The following is a 19,877-nucleotide window of genomic DNA, read 5'->3' as shown; positions in this document are numbered from 1 at the left end:
TCCAGTGTGCCGCCCAGTGACGAGGGATGTTATCAAGGGTCCTTCCTGGTGACTTTCCTTCTCGTAAGAGCCAGACCAGGCGCGCTTCTCTGCAGGAGATCCATCCCCCAGAGATGGCGGAGGGGGCTGTGCAGTGGCTAAAAGCTTGACTTCGTTCCAAGAGAAATCACTTAGCCCCGTGTCGTGTTGACACTCTCAGTCTCTGGTTTAAGGGGAGCGTGAGCCCAGGACCAGTGCTGAGCTGTGGTTCCCGGTGATTCTCTGTGCGGGAAGGAAGCCCAAACCACACTGCAGCAGCAGCCGCCCTGGGGTGTGTTTCCTCACAAATGATGGAGCCAGACATAAGCCTGCAAACCAGCCGTCCAATAGCCTGTCTGTGCTGGTAAGCAGCATTCAGAAGCACTGAAGTCATAAGCCTTGCTTGAGCCAAGAGAAGGCAGTAATGGCCAATCTCTGGCAACTTCTGTGCTTCCCAGACACTTTACAACAGTGAGTCCATTCACTCGAATGATTGCATTGCCCGTGATCGGGAGGGTTGAAAGCCTCAAAGCTCGGAGCTCCAGGCGCGGCTGCTGCAGGGCCGGCAGGCAGGGTCGCTGCTGGCCCGTGGCTCTGGCCCACAGCTGCTGGCACGCTCTCTGCCCCCCTCCCGACGGTCACAGGAATTAAACGGAATGCCTGTTGCAGTGAGGGATCAGAATTTTGCGTTTCAAGGTCTCCACTCCTGCTTTCTTGCCAGCACGGGGCTCGTCCCTAGTCATTTTTCAGGCCAAACCAGAGAGGAGGTACAGTGTCCTTGCAAACCGCCACCTGCCCAGCTCCAGGTGGCTCTGCGTTCTCGTGTGCGCATGATCACAGGCCGGCATGCACGGTCCTCAGCCATCGTTCTTCCACCCAGAAGGCTCACAGTGGTTCGTTCACGTGTCTGTTTGCAAAAGAGCAGATTGCTCGTTCCTGCATCTTCTGTCGGGAGGGTGGGTGTTGTCTCTGCATCCCTGGCTTGCAGACTAAGCCGGCGCTCTCAGCCAGGTCGTAGGAGTCCCACAGAGCTGTAGGGTTACACGGCTGGGGCCTGTCCCGTGCCCAGAGTGTTCCGTGACTGGGACATCCCTTGCCCCTCTCCTAGGATCCAAGCTGTGCGTTGGGAGGTGTGGCCCACTCTGTCACCCTGCTTCTCCATCTTTGTGATAAGGATCCCAACAGCCCTTCGTGTCAATGACGTGAGATAATTCGTGCCAACCCTTAGTCCCTCATCTGACCAGCAGGTATCGTCCTCCCCAGATGGTCCTTGCTGGCACTTGAGCTAATGATGTGATCGAGGCTGACGTTTTGGGGGCCAGGCAGCCCCTCCTAACTGCTTTCCTGGGAACTTGCTCTGGCACTCCCAGATCTTCTGCAGAAATCTGTAGTCTCCAGCCAGGCAGCCTCTCCCCCACCACCCCCCCCACCCCCCCCGGTGGTATGGAGTCCTCAGCGCGGTCTCACTCTGGCTATAAATAAAGATTCCCGCCACAGAGAGCCGCAGCTCTGTCAGAAGCACAGCCGGGCACCAGCCAGGTCCCAGAATAAACTCCAGGCGGGGATGCAGGGGCATTTCTGCTCAGCGGCCCCCTGCCTTTCTCTCTGCCCGCCCCCCCCACTCCCCGCCTTTCTCCCTGCTGTGATGAGGAAGTGTGGTCTTGGAGGCGGGGAAGTACTTCACGGTGGTGCGACAATGAGCCCCAACATGGCCCTCCCCTCCCGAGCTGCAGGAGGGGCACTGAGGGTGCTTGGTGGTGCTCAGAGTGCAGTGCCTTGTCTCTCCCCACTCCGTTGAAGGTATTTTTCAAGCTTGGCTCTTGGCCCAGCAGGACTGCATAGCTGAAATACCGGAGGCTAGAGCTGCAGGGGGTCGGGGGGAAGGGCAGCTGGCCAGGAGGCTTTGTCCCGGAGATGGGAGCCTCCTGGCCTCCTCCGAGGTGGCCCCCTGCTCCTCTGGGGCACACATCCTTGGGGCAGCCGTCCTGGGACGTCTGTAGCCTGCCCCCACCAGTGTCCCCCTGTGGTGGGTACAGCTTGTCCGGTGCCCTTCCACCCTCAGAGCCAAGCCACCGCTGTGAGGCGGGCGCCATTCTGGACACTTCAGTTACAATCTCAGTCAGTGTGTCCGTGTCCCTTCGTTCGGTAGATATGTGGTAGACCCCGTGACCAGCCCAGCCCTGTTGCCTGGAGGGTTCCCAGACTGGTGCTTCGGAAGGCGAGGGGGGAGAGCGGACACCGTCAGGTGCTGGCTCCGTACTCAGGACCACAGCGCCGTGCTCAGACAGTGCGCACGGACCCTCCGGGGGGAGTGCTGGTGTTTCCGTGCTCGTTCTAAAGGCGGAGGAACTGGGGTGCCCGGCTGGCTCAGTCTGAGGAGCATGCGACTTAATCTCAGGGTCGTGAGGTCGAGGCCCACGTTGAGTGTAGGGATGACTTAAATAAATAAAGACAAAGAAACCAAGGCTCAGGAATGTCTGTTATGTACCAGAGGTCCCACGGGTAAAAAGAGAAGGCCCAGAACCCAGTCTGGGTGACTTGAGGATGTCCCTGCCGCAGTGACCCTGGCCATCGCCCGGATGAGGCACACTCGGAGCATGTGTGTCTGCCACCCTGAGCTCATCCGGTCAGACCTGATGCACCATGTGATCGCGCAGGCCCAGCTTCTGTAGCACATCGGCTGCCAGGTCGCCACAGGGCCTGCTCGAGTGCTGAGTGAGCTCGTGTGGGCCAGGGGCCGTCTGTGAGGACAGTGTCGGAACTCCTGTAAGGACTGGCACCTGCCTTAGTCTGTTCATGCTGTCTGACCCAGTCGCACAGATGGGGTGGTTACACGCAACATGGGCCTGGAGGCTGCAGGTCCAAGGTCAGGACTCCAGCACGGCTGGTGCCCCCTTTTGGTCCCAGTCTTCTCCTTGTATTCTCATGTGGTGGGTGACATCATCAGCTTCTGAGCCTGGTGGCCCCTGGTCTCCCCACCTCCTAATACCACCATCTGTGGGAGTTAGGATTTCAGCATATGAATCTGGGAGGCACAAACCCTAAGCAACATTGGTCTTAAAGTAGTTGGATTTGTGCACGAGTCAGCAGAGCACGGCAGCACCTACCCTTGAAGACGCGCAGACAAGATCTGAGAGCTGGGCTCCCTAGGGAGACAGAGCCACTGCCTGAAGCAGCGGTGTGGGCGTCCCTCGGGGTGGCCTCCTGGGACCGGGCCCCACTGTCCACTGGCCAGTGAGAGAGCCTCACTGTGGGGAACATTGACCAGGGATTCACTGGAGAGTCCCAGAACCCAAATCCTATACCTCACTGCCATCCCCAGCAAGGCCTACGTTGGGTTGGCCTGGGTGGCCACTGGGAGAGGCCGGTGAAACGTGGCACCTGGCTGGTGAGGGCACAGTGGGCGCTCGGCATCTCCGCCCCCCACCCCCGTCTGAGAGTTACGGAGCCAGGGTTGCCCGTGTGCAGCTCGTTCAGAAAGAAGGATAGGCACAGAGCTTCTTACAAGGAAGCTAAACACCTTCAGTGTGTCGCTCAGAACGTGGACAGCTCTCCCCACTGATGTGTTTGGCCATGTACAGGGTTAGTCTTGATTTGGGGAGTCAGGTGGAGAAGAAGAATGTGCGAGAGGGAGTAGCCACCATGTGCAGGTGTCCTGGGTCTGATGGAAACCAGCAGAGCCAGAGGGAGCTTTGATCAGCCCAGCCAGGAAGGGGCCGGGGCCGGGGCCAGCAGCAGGTGGGAATTGGGGGGGAGAGTGTGCCTGTCACTTGAGTTGTGGCCCCTCTCAGTCTGGGGCAAAGTGTAGCTTCACAAAAACACTTTAGGATGTGAGTGGCTTTAACTTCCTGTTTAAAATTTGATTTCTTCTTTCTCCTTTTCCTTGTCCTGGGTTCCGAAAACCCAGTGGCAAAATGGAGAGAACATCTGAGTGAGCAACGTGAACGTTTATGTTGAGCTCAGCTCTTGCCAGATTCTGACGTTTACAGAGGGCAGGTGGGCCTGGCAAGGACTTCGGATGCAGACCCTTCCACATGTCCCTCTCCCATTACCCTGTGACAGCATCAGGTTGTCAGGCCCTTTGTGGGAAATGGTGATATCGTCAGGTTCTGAGCCTGGTGGTCCCTGGTCCCAGAGCTCCTCTCTCTCTCCTCCCACAGCAGAGTCCAGGCCCGGACAGTGCTCGTTGACTCTACGAAGCTGCAGGCGTCCACTGTCACCACTACCGCCCCCCAGCCCGGCTTTAGACTCGGTCCTGATGAGAATTTGAGAGAGTGTGGCCTTGCAGTTCTAGGCTAGTATCAGAAGCACTGCAAGACCCTGTCATTTGTTTAAAAAAGAAAAAAGGATTGTATAGGAAAGGACATGAACTCAGAAATTTTTAGCGTTTTAATAATATGGTCCTTCCAACCATTTTTAAGGCCTAATCTTTCCCTCCCCAAAAGCATCTCAGGTGGATTATGGTATTTGAAAGGCTGCAGTGTTTGACTTTCAAGGGATAAAACCAAGGAGATTCATGCAAAAGGTTCAAAATGACTAAATATGACCCAGGTGTATGAGTCCACATACTGAATTTAGCCAGGAGGTTCCTGAAGACATTGCAGGGTTTGGGTTTGGCAGGTTGGGTTCTCTGACAGAGCAGAGTGGGATTACCGGTCCAGCATGGGGGCTGGTTTTTCTTTGGGGGTGCCTGCGTCCCACTGTTCAGACATGGAAGATGGCGCTGGTTGGTCCTCAGGCCCTTCTCAAGGGAGGATGTGCCTGAGTTGGGCAACCTCGGCCGGAGGAATGCGGGGGTTGGTTTGGCCTGATCGGTGGTCCATGTTAGAATTACTGTGAACAGCCCGCGCAGCTCAGCTGAGTTAATCTAATGACTTTTTCTTTTGTCTGTTTTCTTCCTCCCATCTTCCCGTTTTTGTGTCTGTCTTCCGCTTTGATTCCGTAGTATAAATCTGTGTTTAGGTCCTACTCCCAGGATTTCGTGCCTCACAACCAAGCTTCCGTTCAACCTTTCCTTCCGTCTACCTCCTCTTCCTCTCCACATTTCCCACCCGTCCACCAGTCTCAGAGCTCTGACTTAGCGGGGCCAACCGTAGCCAGTCTGCCTCCCAGCACCGTGGACGGGCCTCTCTCATCTTCTCAGGAGAGCAACTTTCATGGGAGCACTGTCTGCCTTCCTTCCGAAACCTCTTTCACTGACTCGCCCCAGACGCCTTCGGTGAGAACTCCGCGCACACCCCCCTCCACGTGGGGCTGCCTGCTTTGAGAAACCGGTGCGGCTGTTCCCGAGGCCGTCGCCACCTGTCCCCGCACCCAGGCCCATTGCCGGTGCACGCCCCAGTGGCAACGGGGCACGATCCAGGTCCCCGGAAGGTCACAAGGTGCCATAGTAGCCTGTTTCCAGCAGCGGGAACCTTCCATACAGAGTTCCCGTCAGGTGGGGAATCTGATTTTCCAAAAACGATTGGTGACCGTTTGGAGACCGTCCTCATAAGGCTGAGACAGAGAGTGCTCCGGTTTTCTGTGGGGTCGTGTGTTAGGGAAAGCTGCCGACGCGCTAGGAAGACAGCTGCAGACGAGCTCGGACAGCGGTCAGGGCCAGTTGCGTGTGCGGTTGTGTGTGCTGGCGGAGAGCCTGCTGCCAGGCCGTGTCGCTCGTGGGGCCGTGGACGGGCTGGCAGGTGTCGACTGGGCGGTGCGGCCTCTGCCCCCGCGGCCCGCGGCCCTCCTCCTGCTGCGCCGGGAAGCCCGCAGGCCCCACAGCCGCAGCGCCTCCTGGGGCAGTTTGAATGGCCCTCGACCTCTTTGGAGAAGGTCTCGCAGGAAACTTGCGTCCCCCGTAACGCAGAGGCAAGAGGTGGCCGAAGCGCAGCCTTCTCGGGCCTGGGAAAAGCTTCCCGGGAGCGGCGAGGGCAGCTGCCGCCATCCGCTCCTCCTCCCCAGTGTCCTCCTCAGGGCCGGCCCGGCAGGCCGCTCTCTCTGAACCGTGCGGGGTGGCTGCGGGCCTGTCACATGTGCGTTTCCTCTCATCCTGTCTCCCCCAGAGTGAAAACACCAGTGAGGAGGCTGGTGAGGGTGAATACGTCAATCTGTATTCCTCAGGCCAGAGCAGCGAGGAGCTGGCTCGCTCTCGAGGCGTAAGTAACGTCAGGGCGGCCTCGTGCATGCGGCCGGGCCGGCCCTGCTTCTGCCTGGCCGGGAGCCCGCATGGCTCCGTGGGGAGAGGACGAGGCTCCCAGAGCAGGTCCTCCCCCGGCTTGCAGTACGTGTGGTGCGCTTCAGGCCTGGCCGGGGAGTCTTCTGGACATCCGCGGAGGCAGCATGGCGTAGGCCTGGCCACACATCGGTTGCTCTCCGGGGTTTCTTTCTAGTCTGCCTTGCTAGCCTTGAAGTCCATCTTCTGTCCCCAACCCAGAGGGCGGGAGCCTTCCCTCCCACACTGCCACGCTCCCGGGCCTTCGCCCCCTCACACTTGCCCCAGCACGCCCCTCCCCAACCGCGGGAACGGCTTCCTCAGAAGCTGGGCGGGTCTGGCCCGGAGCCCCCGCTGTGTCAACACACCTGCCGCCTGAGAGCGTAGAGAAACACCTGGTGTGGCCCCCCTTGGTCGACTTCTGTCCCAGCTCCATACGGCTGTTCTGCTGAGTGGTCAACTTCCCAGGTTTTGCTGCAGCAAAACGTGAGCAAGTTCAAAAGCTTCCAAAATAAGGAGTCCCTTGAGAGGAGGCGCCATGAGGACTCAAGTCCTCCCTGGTGACCAGCTCACAGGGCCCAGCTTGTTAAAAGTCTAGTCACTCCTTATACGAAGCCCACCAGGGGCACCCCCACAGGATCCTAGATGTCCACACAAGGCAAGCCCCACTGGAGACGTTTGCAAGTCCTAGAGCTCTGTGGATTTTCACTGCAATGGGATTCTGTCCACCGGAGACAGGAACCCAATCCCTGGAAGCTGCTTCTCCTCTGGTGTTTCCTCCTCCCCTGTCTCCTCTGGTGACCTGCGCCCCTGCATCACCCAGGTCCACCTCCACACAAGGAAGCTGTTCCCTAGCTGGCCTTCGTGGCTCTCCCTCCACCCGGGACCATGTTCAGTGCTGACTTGAACACCTCCGAGCACTCTCTCTGAGGATGATCTGTGTGTTCATGCCACCCTGCTCTCTCTTGTGGCCTCGGTGGCAGTCCAGGGGTGCCAGATCGCCGTGTCGTCACCAAGTGGGGTGGGCCCAGATTCCCAGGGCCAGGCCGCTGGAGGAGAGGGGGCTGCAGTCATGCACTCGAGCAGCTAGACCCCTTGGAACCCTAACTGGGAGGCACTTGACCACGGCAGTCCCGAGGACTGGTTTAACTAGGAAGTCAGCCAAGGCTTGCTGCACACTGGCAGGGCACCGTGGTTAGGGACACGGGTTTGGGGGCAGACGACCCTCGGCTTGAACGCAGGCTGCAGCCTTCTAGCCGTGTGGTCTTGGGCAGGGCCTTTAACCCCTCCCAGCCTGTGGCGGGGGTGGGAGGGGGCACTGTGATGCCAGCGAATGGACAGGGTCTTGGTCAGGGCCAGGTGAGAAGAGGTACTCGAAGCCCTTAGTGCAGTGCCTGGCTGAGCTTGGCTGAGTGGCGGCGACCCTGGCAGTCGTTTCTTCGAGGAGGTGCTTGGGATGGCTTCCTCTAGGTTGGCAGCTGACAGAGGTCCTAGGTAGGGGTACCTGTTATGTCCACAGAGGTGCGATGCTAGGCCGAAGAGGGCCTCCCCCTTCTGTGTCATTGGCCGCACTCACAGTTCCCTGCTCACATCTCGGATTGCTCTGTAGGAACTTGCACTTGAGGCCGCTTGCAGGCGGAATGCTGGGAAGCAGATCCGCCCGCGTGGGGCACCTGTCACAAACCCAGCACTTCTCTTTTCAGGAATCACCAGCTATGAAAGACGGCCATCCCAGAGATCCCTCGTCGGCCAGCAGCGCAGCGGGGAAGGAGAGCAGAGACGGCGACAGGTAGGGAGTGGCCGTATAGTGGAGGTTCCCTGAGAGCCGCAGGCCGGGCTGGGGAGGGCAGCCCCCTGCCCGCCAGCACGCCAGGCCTGTGGGAGCTGGCGGTGTACATCCTTCCCTTTCCTTCTGACTCACAAAATTCTGCATGTTCAGGGTAGAAAACATGGCAAGTACAGAAATGTGCAAGTCAGCCAGAAAAATCACTAATAATCGCACCCTTCAAGGCGTCCGTTCTGGCGTGCAGTACGCCCTCCTGATTACGTGCTCACATACCACTGACTGCAGATGACCCAGGATAGTCTCTTAAATCCCAGGCCAACCTTCCTTGGCCTCTTCCAAGTTCAGGCGCACTAAAGGGGTGTCAGAGACCCCCCCCCCAAAAAACGTTGTGAGTTACTAGGTGTGTATATTGTGTTAAACCATTTGAAAGTAAGTTACAGACTTGACAGTCAGCTTCTAACTATTTCAGTGTGTCTCCTAAAATATTTTAATTTTTTTGAGAGACTTACTTATTTGAGAGAGAGGGCAAGTGAGCACGTGGGGGTAAGGGAGGGTGGGCCAGAGGGAGAGACTTAGAATCCCAAGCAGACCCGCAGCCCGGCACAGAGCCCGCCTGACACAGAGCTTGATCTCATGACCCTGAGATCCTAACCTGAGCCAAAATCAAGAGCTGGATGCTTAGGGGCGCCTGGGGGCCTCAATCAGTTACGGGTCTGCCTTCAGCTCAGGTCATGATCTCAGGGTCCTGGGATCCAGCCCCACATCAGGCTCCCTGCTCCGCGGGGAGTCTGCTTCTCCCTCTCTCTGTGCCCCTCCCTTGCTCATGTTCACTCTCACACTCTCTCAAATAAATAAACAAATATCTTAAAAAACAAAAAAAGAGTTGGACGCTTAAGTGGCTGAGCCACCCAGGTGCTCCTCCTCCTAAAATATTTTAAAAGTCTACCAGATTATACCATTATCACACCTAAGAAAATTAATAATAAACTCCCTCGTATCATCTGACATGTAAACCTTCTTCCATTTGCCCAACTCTCCCTAAAATTAACTTGTATAGCTTATTTTTGGGGGACCAGGATCATTCAGGAGTCAGTACACTTAGTTGTACGTCTCTTTAATCTTTTATAACATTTTTCAGTATTAGCACAAGTCACACCTGACCAGGTTCAGAAATATGTAGTAAATTTCTCCACGTGTAGGACCCACAGACCCTCTCTGCCATCGGCGACTTCACGAGGACATCACCTTCTTCGTGAACTGTTACACAAGTTCAAGCTTTTCCTCCCTCTCCAGGCCAAGGTTCAGCTACCTCTGGGTTCTGGGCACAGAGCGAGGCAGTACCCACTTGTCGGGCCTCAGCATAAATGGTTGAAGAGGTGGTAAAAATAAAACAGCGAGAGACAAGAGGAAAAACAGACTCCGTTCATTCTACAGGGGCTTGCTGAGGAGGGCTGCCTGCCCAGCCTGCTCGTGGCCCTCCAAGGAGCTGCCCGTGTGGAATCTGCCTGGTCTGCCTGCCCGGGCTGAGATCTCCCCATGGATTAAGCAGGGGATGATGGGTTTTCTAGTTGAACACCTAGTAGCAAACGGCGTCTGTGCCAAGCAGCAGAAGCCCACGGGTCCTGCCTCCAGCTGCACTGAACCCGAGAGCACCATTTTCCAGAATTGCAAATGGCCCTTGAAAAAAAAAAGCAGAAGGAGGAGCACATTCACTGCTTAGAAGCAATTACAAAAATGTCCTCTTTCCACAGAGGCCAGACCGCGGACCTGACACTGAAGGCACACGTAGCAGGTGGTTCTTCCCAGGACTGTGTGTGATTTTGCTCTGGGCCATCCTTGTCTTACTGAAGGCACAAATTTTTATGTCTCACATACTTAGGGTTAAAAATGTGGCCCGTGACCGGAAGGCCAGCCTGGGCCTCACAGGCTCCATGGTAGAAACCATCGGAATAAAATGGGAATATGAGAGAAGATGCTGGGGCAAGAAGGGCCCCTGCAGACCCAGTGTCTGTCTGCTCCCGGAAGGCCCCTCGCCGCCCCTCACTTCCTCTCTGCTGGTGGTTCTCTCCTTCTCCCCCGCTCACCAGCAAATTCCTGCTCTGCTCAGTGCTGCGGGGTGTGGCTCGGCTGTCCTGCCACAGGGGCCTGTTGTCGTTCACACTGGCCTGGGTCTTCCTGCTCAGGCTGGTGCCCCTGCTGCTTGTTTTAATGTCAGTCTCTCCTGCTACACCCAGCATCCCAAGGACAAGGGCCGGTCTGCCTGGTTCATGCTTCTGTCCCGCAGGAATGTGGCCTTTGGAAAAGACTGGAGGAAGGACACTAATAGCCATGCAAACTCTCTTCCAACCTGAGCCCTTTTGCTCTTCCTGTTCTTGGATACCCACTGTGCATAGGGTGGCCTCGACAGTGACTGATCCCATCACTTATGTAAATAGCTCAGGGAAACCTTGATCTTTTTTTTCCTTTTCGTTTTTTTTTCTTCTTCTTTTTTTTTTTTTTTTTAAGTAGGCTCCACGTTGAGCATGGAGCCCCACACAGGACTTGAACTCATGACCCTGAGATCAAGAACTGAGCTGAGATCAAGAGTCAGGTGCTTAACCAACGAGCTGTGCAGGCTCTCCAGGCTCCTTCTTAATCCCTTCTATTGATAGAGCATCCACAGAGAGCAGGAAATGTCCCAAGGTCACACAGGTCATCAGTAGCGATGCTGGCAGTCCAGTCCGCGCCCTGGCTTCCGGCCCCCACTCAGGCCCCCGTGCTGGGTGTGGGGAGCTGCGTGGCCTGCACACGAGAGCTGCAGTTCCAGAAGAACCTGTCAGGAGTAGTCGTAAATCGGAGTCTTACAGAGAGCTGCACGGCCTCAGCCCCCTGGTGTCCTGGACCCCGGGGCCTGCTGGACCCTTACAACACAAACCACTTCTCTCTAGGGCCTCCAGGTCACCGGATGGTTCAGAGTTGGCGCGGTCGGAGGAGGAAGTGGACGAGCTGTCCCTCATCGACCACAGCGAGATCATGTCCAGGCTGACGCTCAAGCAAGAGGTGAGAGCGGGCCGCGCGGCCTGCGTAGCGGTGAGGGGCTCTGAGGACAGTGTAACCTTGCGGTGTCTCAAATAGAAGGACCCAAGCAAGGCAGTGACAGGTGAGGTTGGACCCCCCCCCCCCAACTTCGTGAGTTCTGCGCTCGGCATTTATCCTGGGCATGTGGAAGGCCTCCTGGAGAGAGTGCGCTGTCCCCTTCTCTGACACTTCCAGTCAGTCATCTTGGCAAGTCACATACGATCTCTAAGCCCCAGAGGACAGGACTTTGGGGGACACTGTAACAGTGGAGCCCACGTAGGGTGCTCAGCATGGACGCGAGTGCAGCGAGCCCTCAGCAGCATAAGCTTCCTCCCCGTCAGTATCGATCGAACCAGCCCCTGTAGTTTCGGTGGGAGCCTCAGACTGATTGAGACGTCTCGGACCTGCAGCCGCCTCTGTCCTGTGCCTTGTCAGGAGGACCTGGGCGATTCTGGAAACCCAGAAGAACGTCTTAACGTGCTCACCCTGACCCGCCCTGCGGGGTGACTGTGTCTCTGGGCTCTGGCTGCGCGGTGGGGTGCACACAGAACAGGCAGGGCGGGGCTCACGGGTCCCTGGGGCAGCCAGCTTCTCTGCAGAGAGAAGTGATGCTTCGTGACCCTTGCCAGAAAAGTTCTGAACAGTTGGGTCATGGGCAGCTGCCCTCAGCCTTAGCTGGAAATCCAAGATGCTCTCGGGACTCTGGAATCCAGGGCTGAAAACATGGATGCCCTGGAGAGGCAGGTGCATCTCCGAAATGGAGGGCCTGGGGGGCTCGAGGGGCGGTTTCCATCAGAACCAGAGGTGGAGGGGCAGGGGCCGGTTGTCAGGCAGGCCTGCCAGATGACTGCTGTCTCTGGCTTTGGGCAGGTTTATGGGCTAAAACCTCTGTTTGGCCACCTGGAAGTATGACTTTTTCCTTAATTGGCAGAGGGTAGCCAATATCCTCTGTAAGCAACATCTGGGACAATTAAACATCTTTGTGACGCTTTACACTCCTTTGAGGGCTCCCTGTACAGGAACTTGTAACATGGCAAGTGACTCTTCCTTCCACCTGGGGAACGGATGTAAATGTGGGGCGGCTTGCTGCAGCTTTAGGAACATGACCGTGCCCGGGCTTAGCTCTGCTGCCCCTGTGGCATTGTTGGGAGTGGCTGGTGCAGTCCTGCCTGCCTCCATGGGAGGGTCCCACCGTTCCCAGCGTGAGAACATCCCTCCTCATGTCCCTGTCCCCTGGCTTGGTGAAGAGGGAGAGATCTGTTGGTGCCATCGTCCCTCAACTGTGCTGTGACCCAGCACAATGTGCCCTGGTATCTGGCCGGCTCCCAGGGCCGTCCACCTCCCAGATGAGCTCTGGTCTGTGCTGTCTTCAGAGTGCAGAGTGGCCTCTGTGCTCGGTCATGCTGCTCCCAGGCAAGGGAGGGCGGGGGCAGGGCCAGGGTCTCTGCAGTGCCTCGGCTTTGTCGTCTTGTTCCGCCTCGGACTTCCTGATCGGACTCTGATGGCTGCATTCCGCTGCATGCCCTCCTTTGCTTTGTCTTTGCAGGGTGACGACGGGCCAGATGTCCGTGGCGGGTCTGGAGATATCCTACTGGTGCATGCTACTGAGACAGACAGGAAAGGTGCGGCAGCGCCCTGGGCAGGGGCCTTGGTCCTCGTCACTGCTCTTGGGGTGGGCTGGCCCCACAGACCTCGGTGGGGTCAGAACGTGGTCCTGGTGACCCGCAGTCATTGTGCAGAGAGCCTACCCCTGGGGATGGGACCAGCTCTCTCGGGGTACGCCCTCCATGGGTGAAGCCTAATGATGACCCCAAGGGCCCCCAGGGGCCGTGGAGAGAGAGCTTCACATGCAGAGCTCAGCACCTCAGGTAACAACACGTCTGATACTATTAACCTTCCAGCAGCATGTAGGTGTAGCTGTTTCTACTTTTCCTGATGTCTGACCCATTATGTTATTCCAGACACCAGACAGAGTTTCACTTGTGGCCTCCACGAGGAGACCCCAGCACGTGTTCTGTCCGGAGCGTCTAGGACAGAGTTCTGACCCCCTCAGCACGTGGCCACCCCATTCAGTGTCCTGATCCCGTTAGCAGGGCTGGGAAGGCAGGGGACCTAGTGCTAGCAGAAGAGTGCTCACTCTGCATCTGGTCCAGCAGGGAGGGGAGAGGAAGGGCTGTGACCTTGACCTTGACCTCCACCAGGAGTGCTGCAGGTCCTGCCATGTCCCCCCCGCACACTCCTTTTCCTACTATGTCTTTGAAAGTTATTAAAAAGGGGATGTGACAACAGTATTAAAGCCAGTTGTGTGAAAAATTAAAATGCCCCAATCCAGAAACCCTCACCCACCAGTTTTATTTTTATATATGACCATGCCCCTGTTTTTACAGTAAATTTCCCCAGATATATTACACAGAATGATTTGAGGAATTTTTAAATTACAAAAACAGTACAGAAATGGTCACATTGCAGAAAATTTGAATAACAGGGAAAAAGAAGAAATGACCCCAATAAACTTACCATAGCCATTATTTTGCCCTTTGCGGTTTCTTCACCCCCGGTTTCTTTGGACTAGGGCAGAAGCCCAGTCCTGGGGACTGAGTTCAAAGCCAGGCACGTCCCGTCCCTTCCCAGCCTCAGCAGACCCGCCTGTTTGAAGAGGTCCCAGTGGGCAGGGAGAGGCGCAGAGCTGACGTGAGGCGGCACGGCACAGCCATTCAGGAAGCAGCGAGCGTGCTCAGAAGCAGCCCTCGCGCTCCTCCACGGCACCCCCACCCCCACGCCTGCCTGAGCGCCGGCCTCAGCTGGGCAAGAGGAACAGCTGTCATTTCCATCCAGAGGGCTCAAGGGGGAGCTGGCTCCGTCCTCGGCTCGGGGCACCAAGCTCTGCGGTCCTGTAGGGGCAGCTGGCTGCAGCCCCGGCCAGAGGGAGCCCCGGGGGCAGGGCAGTCCAGAGCCTTCAGGTGGCCAGCGGGGACCTCCACTTGACTTCAGTCATGGAGAGACGTTGAAGCTACAGGGAAACAAAGTCCCGTGCACATGGATGGATGCTGGAGGCAGAGGCCCTGGGCCACACTGAACATTCCTTGGGCAGGTGGTTTCCTGTGGACCAGAGACCACCCCGGTGGTTCTCCACTGGATGCCCACGGCTCAGGGCCTGCAGACTTGGATCTGGTCCTCCAAAGCAGGCCCTGGCCTGTGCTGGGCCCATCTCTGCCTCCTTACCCAGCCCATCTCTGAACAAAAGCCCCAGGGGGTGGTGAGCTGGTGAGTTGAGGGGTCCGGGGAGGAGGGGCCTGAGCAGGATGCTGTCGGGCCATGCTGTGTGTTTCCTGCCCAGGAGCCTCCTTCCCAACACCTGCTCTGCCGGCCAGGCCCACCCCAGCCAGACCCCGGATGCTGGAGCCGATGTTGCTTTTGCTTTCGTTTGTCCTGGAGGTGACCAGGCAGGCCAGAGCACAGGAGCCAAGATTCAGCTGAGCCTGCGCTGCTCTGCTGGGGAAGCAGGGATCCTCTTGATTCCTCCACTTGGCAAGCTGGGGGATAAGTGAGAGAAGACGGGAGGAGGGGGTCCGTGTCCAGAGAAGACCAGCCTTATCTTTGGCCTCGCAGTATGTGGAAATTCCTAAGATTTTTGTCCCTGGGCCCTGCCATCTCAAGTATTCCCTGTGATTTAGCTTCATAATCCTGCGGATGAGTTTGAGTTATTTTCTCTGTGCCCACAGTCTGAGGTACATGCAGCAGGCGCGCTGCCCGTCTTTGTCCCCTGCCAGCAGCAGGCGTCACTAATCAGTTGTTCTTTGCTCTAGATTTGGTCCTGTACTGTGAGGCCTTCTTGACCACCTACAGGACCTTCATCACCCCGGAGGAGCTCATCAAGAAGCTGCAGTACAGATATCCTTCCCCGCGGCACCTCCGCCCTGGCCCCACGCCTCTGCTGGCGCAGAGCCTTGGGAGGCAGCCAGGAGAGAGAGGGCCTTGCGTGCCTGCTCCCCGCGTCCTAGCTTCGGGGCCTCGGGCCAGGCTTTCTCTTGCAGTCCCCTTCCTTGTCTGAGTGCTGAGTGAGAGACGTGCGGCGCCGGGTCATGGGTGTGCTCACGGCAGCTGCGGTCACTAGGGAGTCCTGAAGAGGAGTTAGGAGCGGCTGACTCACCCCAAGAGGGAGCACGCGCACAGGCCCCTGCAGCTTCTGAGCCGAGCCCCAGGCCACTGAGGTGACAGGTCCCAAGTGTGCGGGGCTTAGGGGAGTCAAGACTCACATGAGCAGCCTCGGGGGAAGGCACAGCCACTCTGCCTGGTGGCAGACCCCGCAGTGGACAGACCACGTCCAGACAGAATTGGCCCCTACCCCTTAGCTGTCTCTGGCTCGCCCTTTCCAGGGTGACTCTGCAGTAGCGGTCAAGGAAGACCCTGGGCCCTAGGACCCAGCGTCCTTGACTTTCTCTCAAACCTGCTCCTCCTGCGGAGGCTAACCAGAGCGGCTGCTCTGAACCACGACCAGCCCTGGCGCCCGGCCCCGCCCCCTCCCCGTGTCACAGCCCACGACTGCCATCTGCCGGACAGCTGCTGCTGCTCGGGCCAGGAGGTCCTGAGTCCTACGGCTGCCTCCCTCCCTTTCTGTGTGCCCTGAGGCTCGGCCTCTTGTCTCCCCCGCACCCTGTCGCTCCTTTCACTGTCCCCGTGCCCCAGCCCTAGAGGACCTGGTCCCTCAAGATGGAAGGAGACGGTCCTCACTGCAGAAACATGTTCCTTCAAGCCTCACGCGTTCAGTTGCTCCCAGGCCTGGCTCAGCAAGTGACAGTAACTCACACTTGTTGAGAACTTCCAGTGTCAGGCAGGATGCTAAGCCCGTGCGCGTGGAGGCTCATTGAGCTATGAAACTACTTGCTTTATAAAACGTTTTTATAAAACTACTAGCACATTACTTATGCCAGTATGTTACTACTTATCACGTGACTCGGGAAGCAGCCTTGGAGAGCCTAAGTGACCCACACAGCAGCTCGGTGGGCGAGGGGCCACCCTGTGCCCCCACGCTCCTGAGCTCCGGTCCCGGCACCTGCCCTGCGTGGCTGCTGCAGGCATCCGTGAGGACGTCGCAGCACCAAGGTCCTGGGCACAGCCGCCTAGTGAGCCCTGTGCGGCAGGCTATGGGGTCAGTGCTGTGAGGCTCCTTTTTGAGCACTCGTGGATCCCTGGAGAGCGGCAAGGAGAGCCTGGCAGGGCCTGGAGAGTTGATGGTGAACACGAGGGGATGGCGAGAGTCTGTGCTCCTCCAGGCAGAAACCATGACCTTGGGAGGAACTGGAGGGGGTCAGGTGTGTGGCTGCTGAGGGGAAGGGGTGTCTGAAGCTCCAGAGAGGGCTGGGAGGGAGCTCAGGGCAAGAGTGCAGGAGGCAGCTGTGGGCCACGCACCCTCCACCCAGTCCCATTGGGAGGGTGTTCAGGGCATGTGGATTCTGACCACCTTTTACCACCTGAGGCCCAGCTGGGCAGCCTGCAGCGTTTCAGTAAGTCCCACAGGAAGCTTGGGGGCCCGGGGGAGACCTGACAGAAGGGCAGTGGAAGCTGTCCCACGGGCATAGCTCCTGGGGGCGGGGGCCTCGATCCCAGGGCTCCTGCACGTAAGCGCCCTGTAAATGGCAGCTGGGACAAGGTAGCCCCCCCCTTCCCGCCAGCCCTGCCTGTGTGAGAATGGCTTTCCTTAACCCACACTCCACGTACGAGAAGTTCTCTCCCTTTGCCGACACATTCAAGAAGCGTGTCAGCAAGAACACGTTCTTCGTGCTGGTGCGGGTGGTGGACGAGCTCTGGTGAGTGCTTGTGCCCGGGAGGTGGCAGGGAGTCCGGCAGGCCTGGGGCACCCCAGGGTTTCCCAGCAGGGCTGTAGGCTTCCTTGCTGAGACCAGGACATCCTGTCTCGTTCCATCTGCTTCCCCCAAGCTGTGTGCCCACAGAGCCGCCCCGTGCGGCTCTGGGTCGGGCTTGTGCTTGCCCACCTGAGGAGGACTCTGGGGAAGAATGAGCCAGCCACCCAGACCAGGCACGGGCCACACCGATCTCCTCATGGGGCCATCCCTTGCACGTGCAGCTTAGGCCTGGTCCCCGGCAGCCACAGGGTCAGCGGGCAGGGGCGGCCTCCTGCTCTCACCCAGCACCGCCCACCCTGACTCAGCACTCACTTAACAAGCGCATTTCCAGCTGCTCCCTCTCCTGGGTCTGGAGAGCCGGGCTGAAGGAAACCGTGGGCCCTGCCTTCAAGGCATTTCCGTCCTGCAGGGAGAATGGCCTCCACCCTGGACGGCACCGAGGCTGACCATCGAGCATAGAAAGCGCCGCGTGAAGGGATTGCAGGAGCGTCCTGCAGGCAGGGGCCTCAATGACTCACCACCCAGGGGACCAGGGGCTGCCTCAGGGTCTGGGCTGGAGTGGGACGGTCTCCCTGGCCCAGGCCTGCACGTGGGTGCTGGAGCTTGTCCCGCGCTAACAAGCATTTGCTGAGAGTGTGGCCGTTCTGTGTCATCCGTGGGACCACTCCCAGTGCTTCTGAGGTGGCCGTCTCGACGCCTTTTCTTGCTCTCTTCCCTGAAGAGGTTTCCGAGCCCTGCAGGTCGCTGCCACATGACCCTTGGGTATTCTGAGGTGGATTGTGGGCGCGGTGGTAGCCGTCCTCTTCCTGGGCCGTGACACAGGGCCCCTCACTGTGTGGCCCTTGGTCCTCCAGCCTTGTGGAGTTGACAGAAGAGATCTTGAAGCTGCTGATGGAGCTGGTCTTCCGCTTGGTGTGCAGCGGGGAGCTCAGCCTGGCCCGTGTGCTCCGGAAGAACATCCTGGACAAGGTGGACCAGAAGAAGCTGCTCAGGTGTGCCAACTCCGACCAGCCCCTGGCAGCCCGGGGTGTAGCCGCCAGGTGAGCCGGAAGATGACAGGAGTGGTGCCTGGTAGCCATCTCCCAGCCCTAGAGCCCCATGTCCTGGTTCTGCCCAGACCCTGCGGCAGGAGGTCTTCTGGACAGCCCGATGGCTTCCCCAGGAGTTGGGCTTCTTCTCCAAGGGGTCATGATGGGTGATGTTTAAAATTCCCCTTTTTAACCAGGAAGCGGGGGGGCACTTACTGGGACAGGAGACAGGTGCACGCATTTCTGCTGTGGTTGGCTCTTGTCTTCCCGGCACTGATGTGGCAGCTGTGCGTTCTCAACCGCCCCCACCCCCGCCCGCCCTTTGGGCCCTGCTGAACCTTCCTATGAACCTGCCACGACCTACTCCGTTGCTGGTGGCCTGGCCAGCGAGCGTTTCAGCCTTCATCCCTGTGGCACCGTCTGTCCCCACTGGGCCCTGGCCGTGGGGTTAGGCCGAGTTCTCACGCAGCACATTGGTCTGTGCTGAGCCACGGGACCCACCCAGCAAAGGTGCCATGGTCCCCGGCAAGAGTGCGATCTGGTGCTGCCCTGCCGCTGGCCGGCTGGGGGGCCAGGCTTGGGGCGGCTGCTCGCTCTGGCCGCCCAGCTGTGAGGCCACAGGACAGCACCCAGCCAGCTCCCGTCATCCCTGTCCCCACTGCTCATCTCATGTCTCTGTCTTCTAGGCCAGGGACTTTGCATGACTTTCACAGCCATGAAATAGCCGAGCAGCTGACCCTGCTGGATGCTGAGCTCTTTTATAAAATAGAGGTATGCAGTGAAGCAGGGCTGGGGGCTGCGGAGAAGGCTGTCCCCTGCCCCGGGATGAGCAGCTGCTGCTGGTCCCTCAGCAGGAGAAACTTGCCAGGAAGCCAGAGGGCTCTAGTTCCATCCAGTCTACTTCCTTTTCCAGATTCCTGAGGTTTTGCTTTGGGCAAAAGAGCAGAATGAGGAGAAGAGCCCGAACTTGACCCAGTTCACGGAGCACTTCAACAACATGTCCTACTGGTAAGAAGGGGCAGCTGTGCGAATCCCTGGCTGTCTCTGGCAGCGTGTCTGGCTGGGTCCCCGTGCTCTCCCTCCCATGGGAGGAGGTGCCCTTCCCCCCCAGCTCCTTCCGAGGCCCTGGGTGTTACTTGGGAGCTGCAGGCAGCAGAGAGCCCGGTGGCGGAGACAGCGGCTGCGAGGAGTGCCAGGAGCGATTGGTAATGTCTGCCGTAGGCGGCCGCAGGGACAGGGGTGTCTGTGGTGCCACTCCGCGCTGGTCACTGCCCAGCTCCCCACTGCCAGGCAGCCTCAGGGCCGAGCCCCACAGGATGCTGCCTGAAGAGAACAGCAAAGGCGTGCGTTCTATTAATACTTTAATTAGGCCTGAATTCTTAAAGGAAAATGAAGCCCAAAGATGTGCTTATACTACAACACGTAACAGAATGGTGAGCTTATCAAGACATGACCTGAAGGTGCCCCCGCCTCTCAGAGCGGGGGTAGCCACGCAGCCAGCACTGCGCCCACTGCCGGAACATCTATGAGTTGTTAAACGTGGCGAGGACTGCTTGTTGGAGGGGACTTGGGTCATGTCCCACTTTGCCAGCTTTGCTTCCCACCTCACAGCAAGTGCTCCGCTCCCCAGCAACGTGAGCTGAGCCGTAGCAAGCCGCCCTGGGAGGCAGGGGTGTATAGGCAGGCGGACACAGCACACAGCCTTGAGCCCCGCCTCTGCCATACCCCTTGGGGGCTTCTGAGGAGGAGGCGCAGGGCCCCCCAGAGCCACAGTCCTCAGGGCGTGCACTGGGTCCAAAGACACAGCAGAGGTGGCGCTTGCTCCAAGTGCCCTGGCAGTGGCCCCCCGTGAAGCCACAGGGTCTCCAGGCCATGGTGAGGTCCTCGTGCGAGGCTGGGCTTGTGGTGGCCACCGAGGTTCTCAAGGTACC

At 58.4% G+C, this 19,877-nt stretch overlaps 1 protein-coding gene across 1 annotated transcript in view; it reads left to right on the top strand.

The window, feature by feature from the left end:
• Positions 1–19,877, top strand: part of LOC111145866 (Rap guanine nucleotide exchange factor 1) — a 79,358-nt gene that overhangs the window by 54,387 nt on the left and 5,094 nt on the right. The window contains exons 12-19 of the mRNA XM_022501144.1: positions 7,915–8,000; positions 10,925–11,036; positions 12,601–12,676; positions 14,861–14,945; positions 16,769–16,861; positions 17,773–17,958; positions 18,633–18,717; positions 18,860–18,954. Coding sequence (XP_022356852.1) covers positions 7,915–8,000; positions 10,925–11,036; positions 12,601–12,676; positions 14,861–14,945; positions 16,769–16,861; positions 17,773–17,958; positions 18,633–18,717; positions 18,860–18,954 — 818 coding nt within the window. The remainder of the gene's footprint in view (positions 1–7,914; positions 8,001–10,924; positions 11,037–12,600; positions 12,677–14,860; positions 14,946–16,768; positions 16,862–17,772; positions 17,959–18,632; positions 18,718–18,859; positions 18,955–19,877) is intronic.

Source organism: Enhydra lutris, unplaced genomic scaffold, assembly GCF_002288905.1.
Source record: "Enhydra lutris kenyoni isolate GAN:26980312 unplaced genomic scaffold, ASM228890v2 scaffoldscaffold13, whole genome shotgun sequence".
In the NCBI taxonomy this organism is placed as follows: Eukaryota; Metazoa; Chordata; class Mammalia; order Carnivora; family Mustelidae; genus Enhydra; species Enhydra lutris.
Note: the sequence above shows the minus strand (reverse complement) of the source record. Positions and strands in the feature narration are given on the sequence as shown.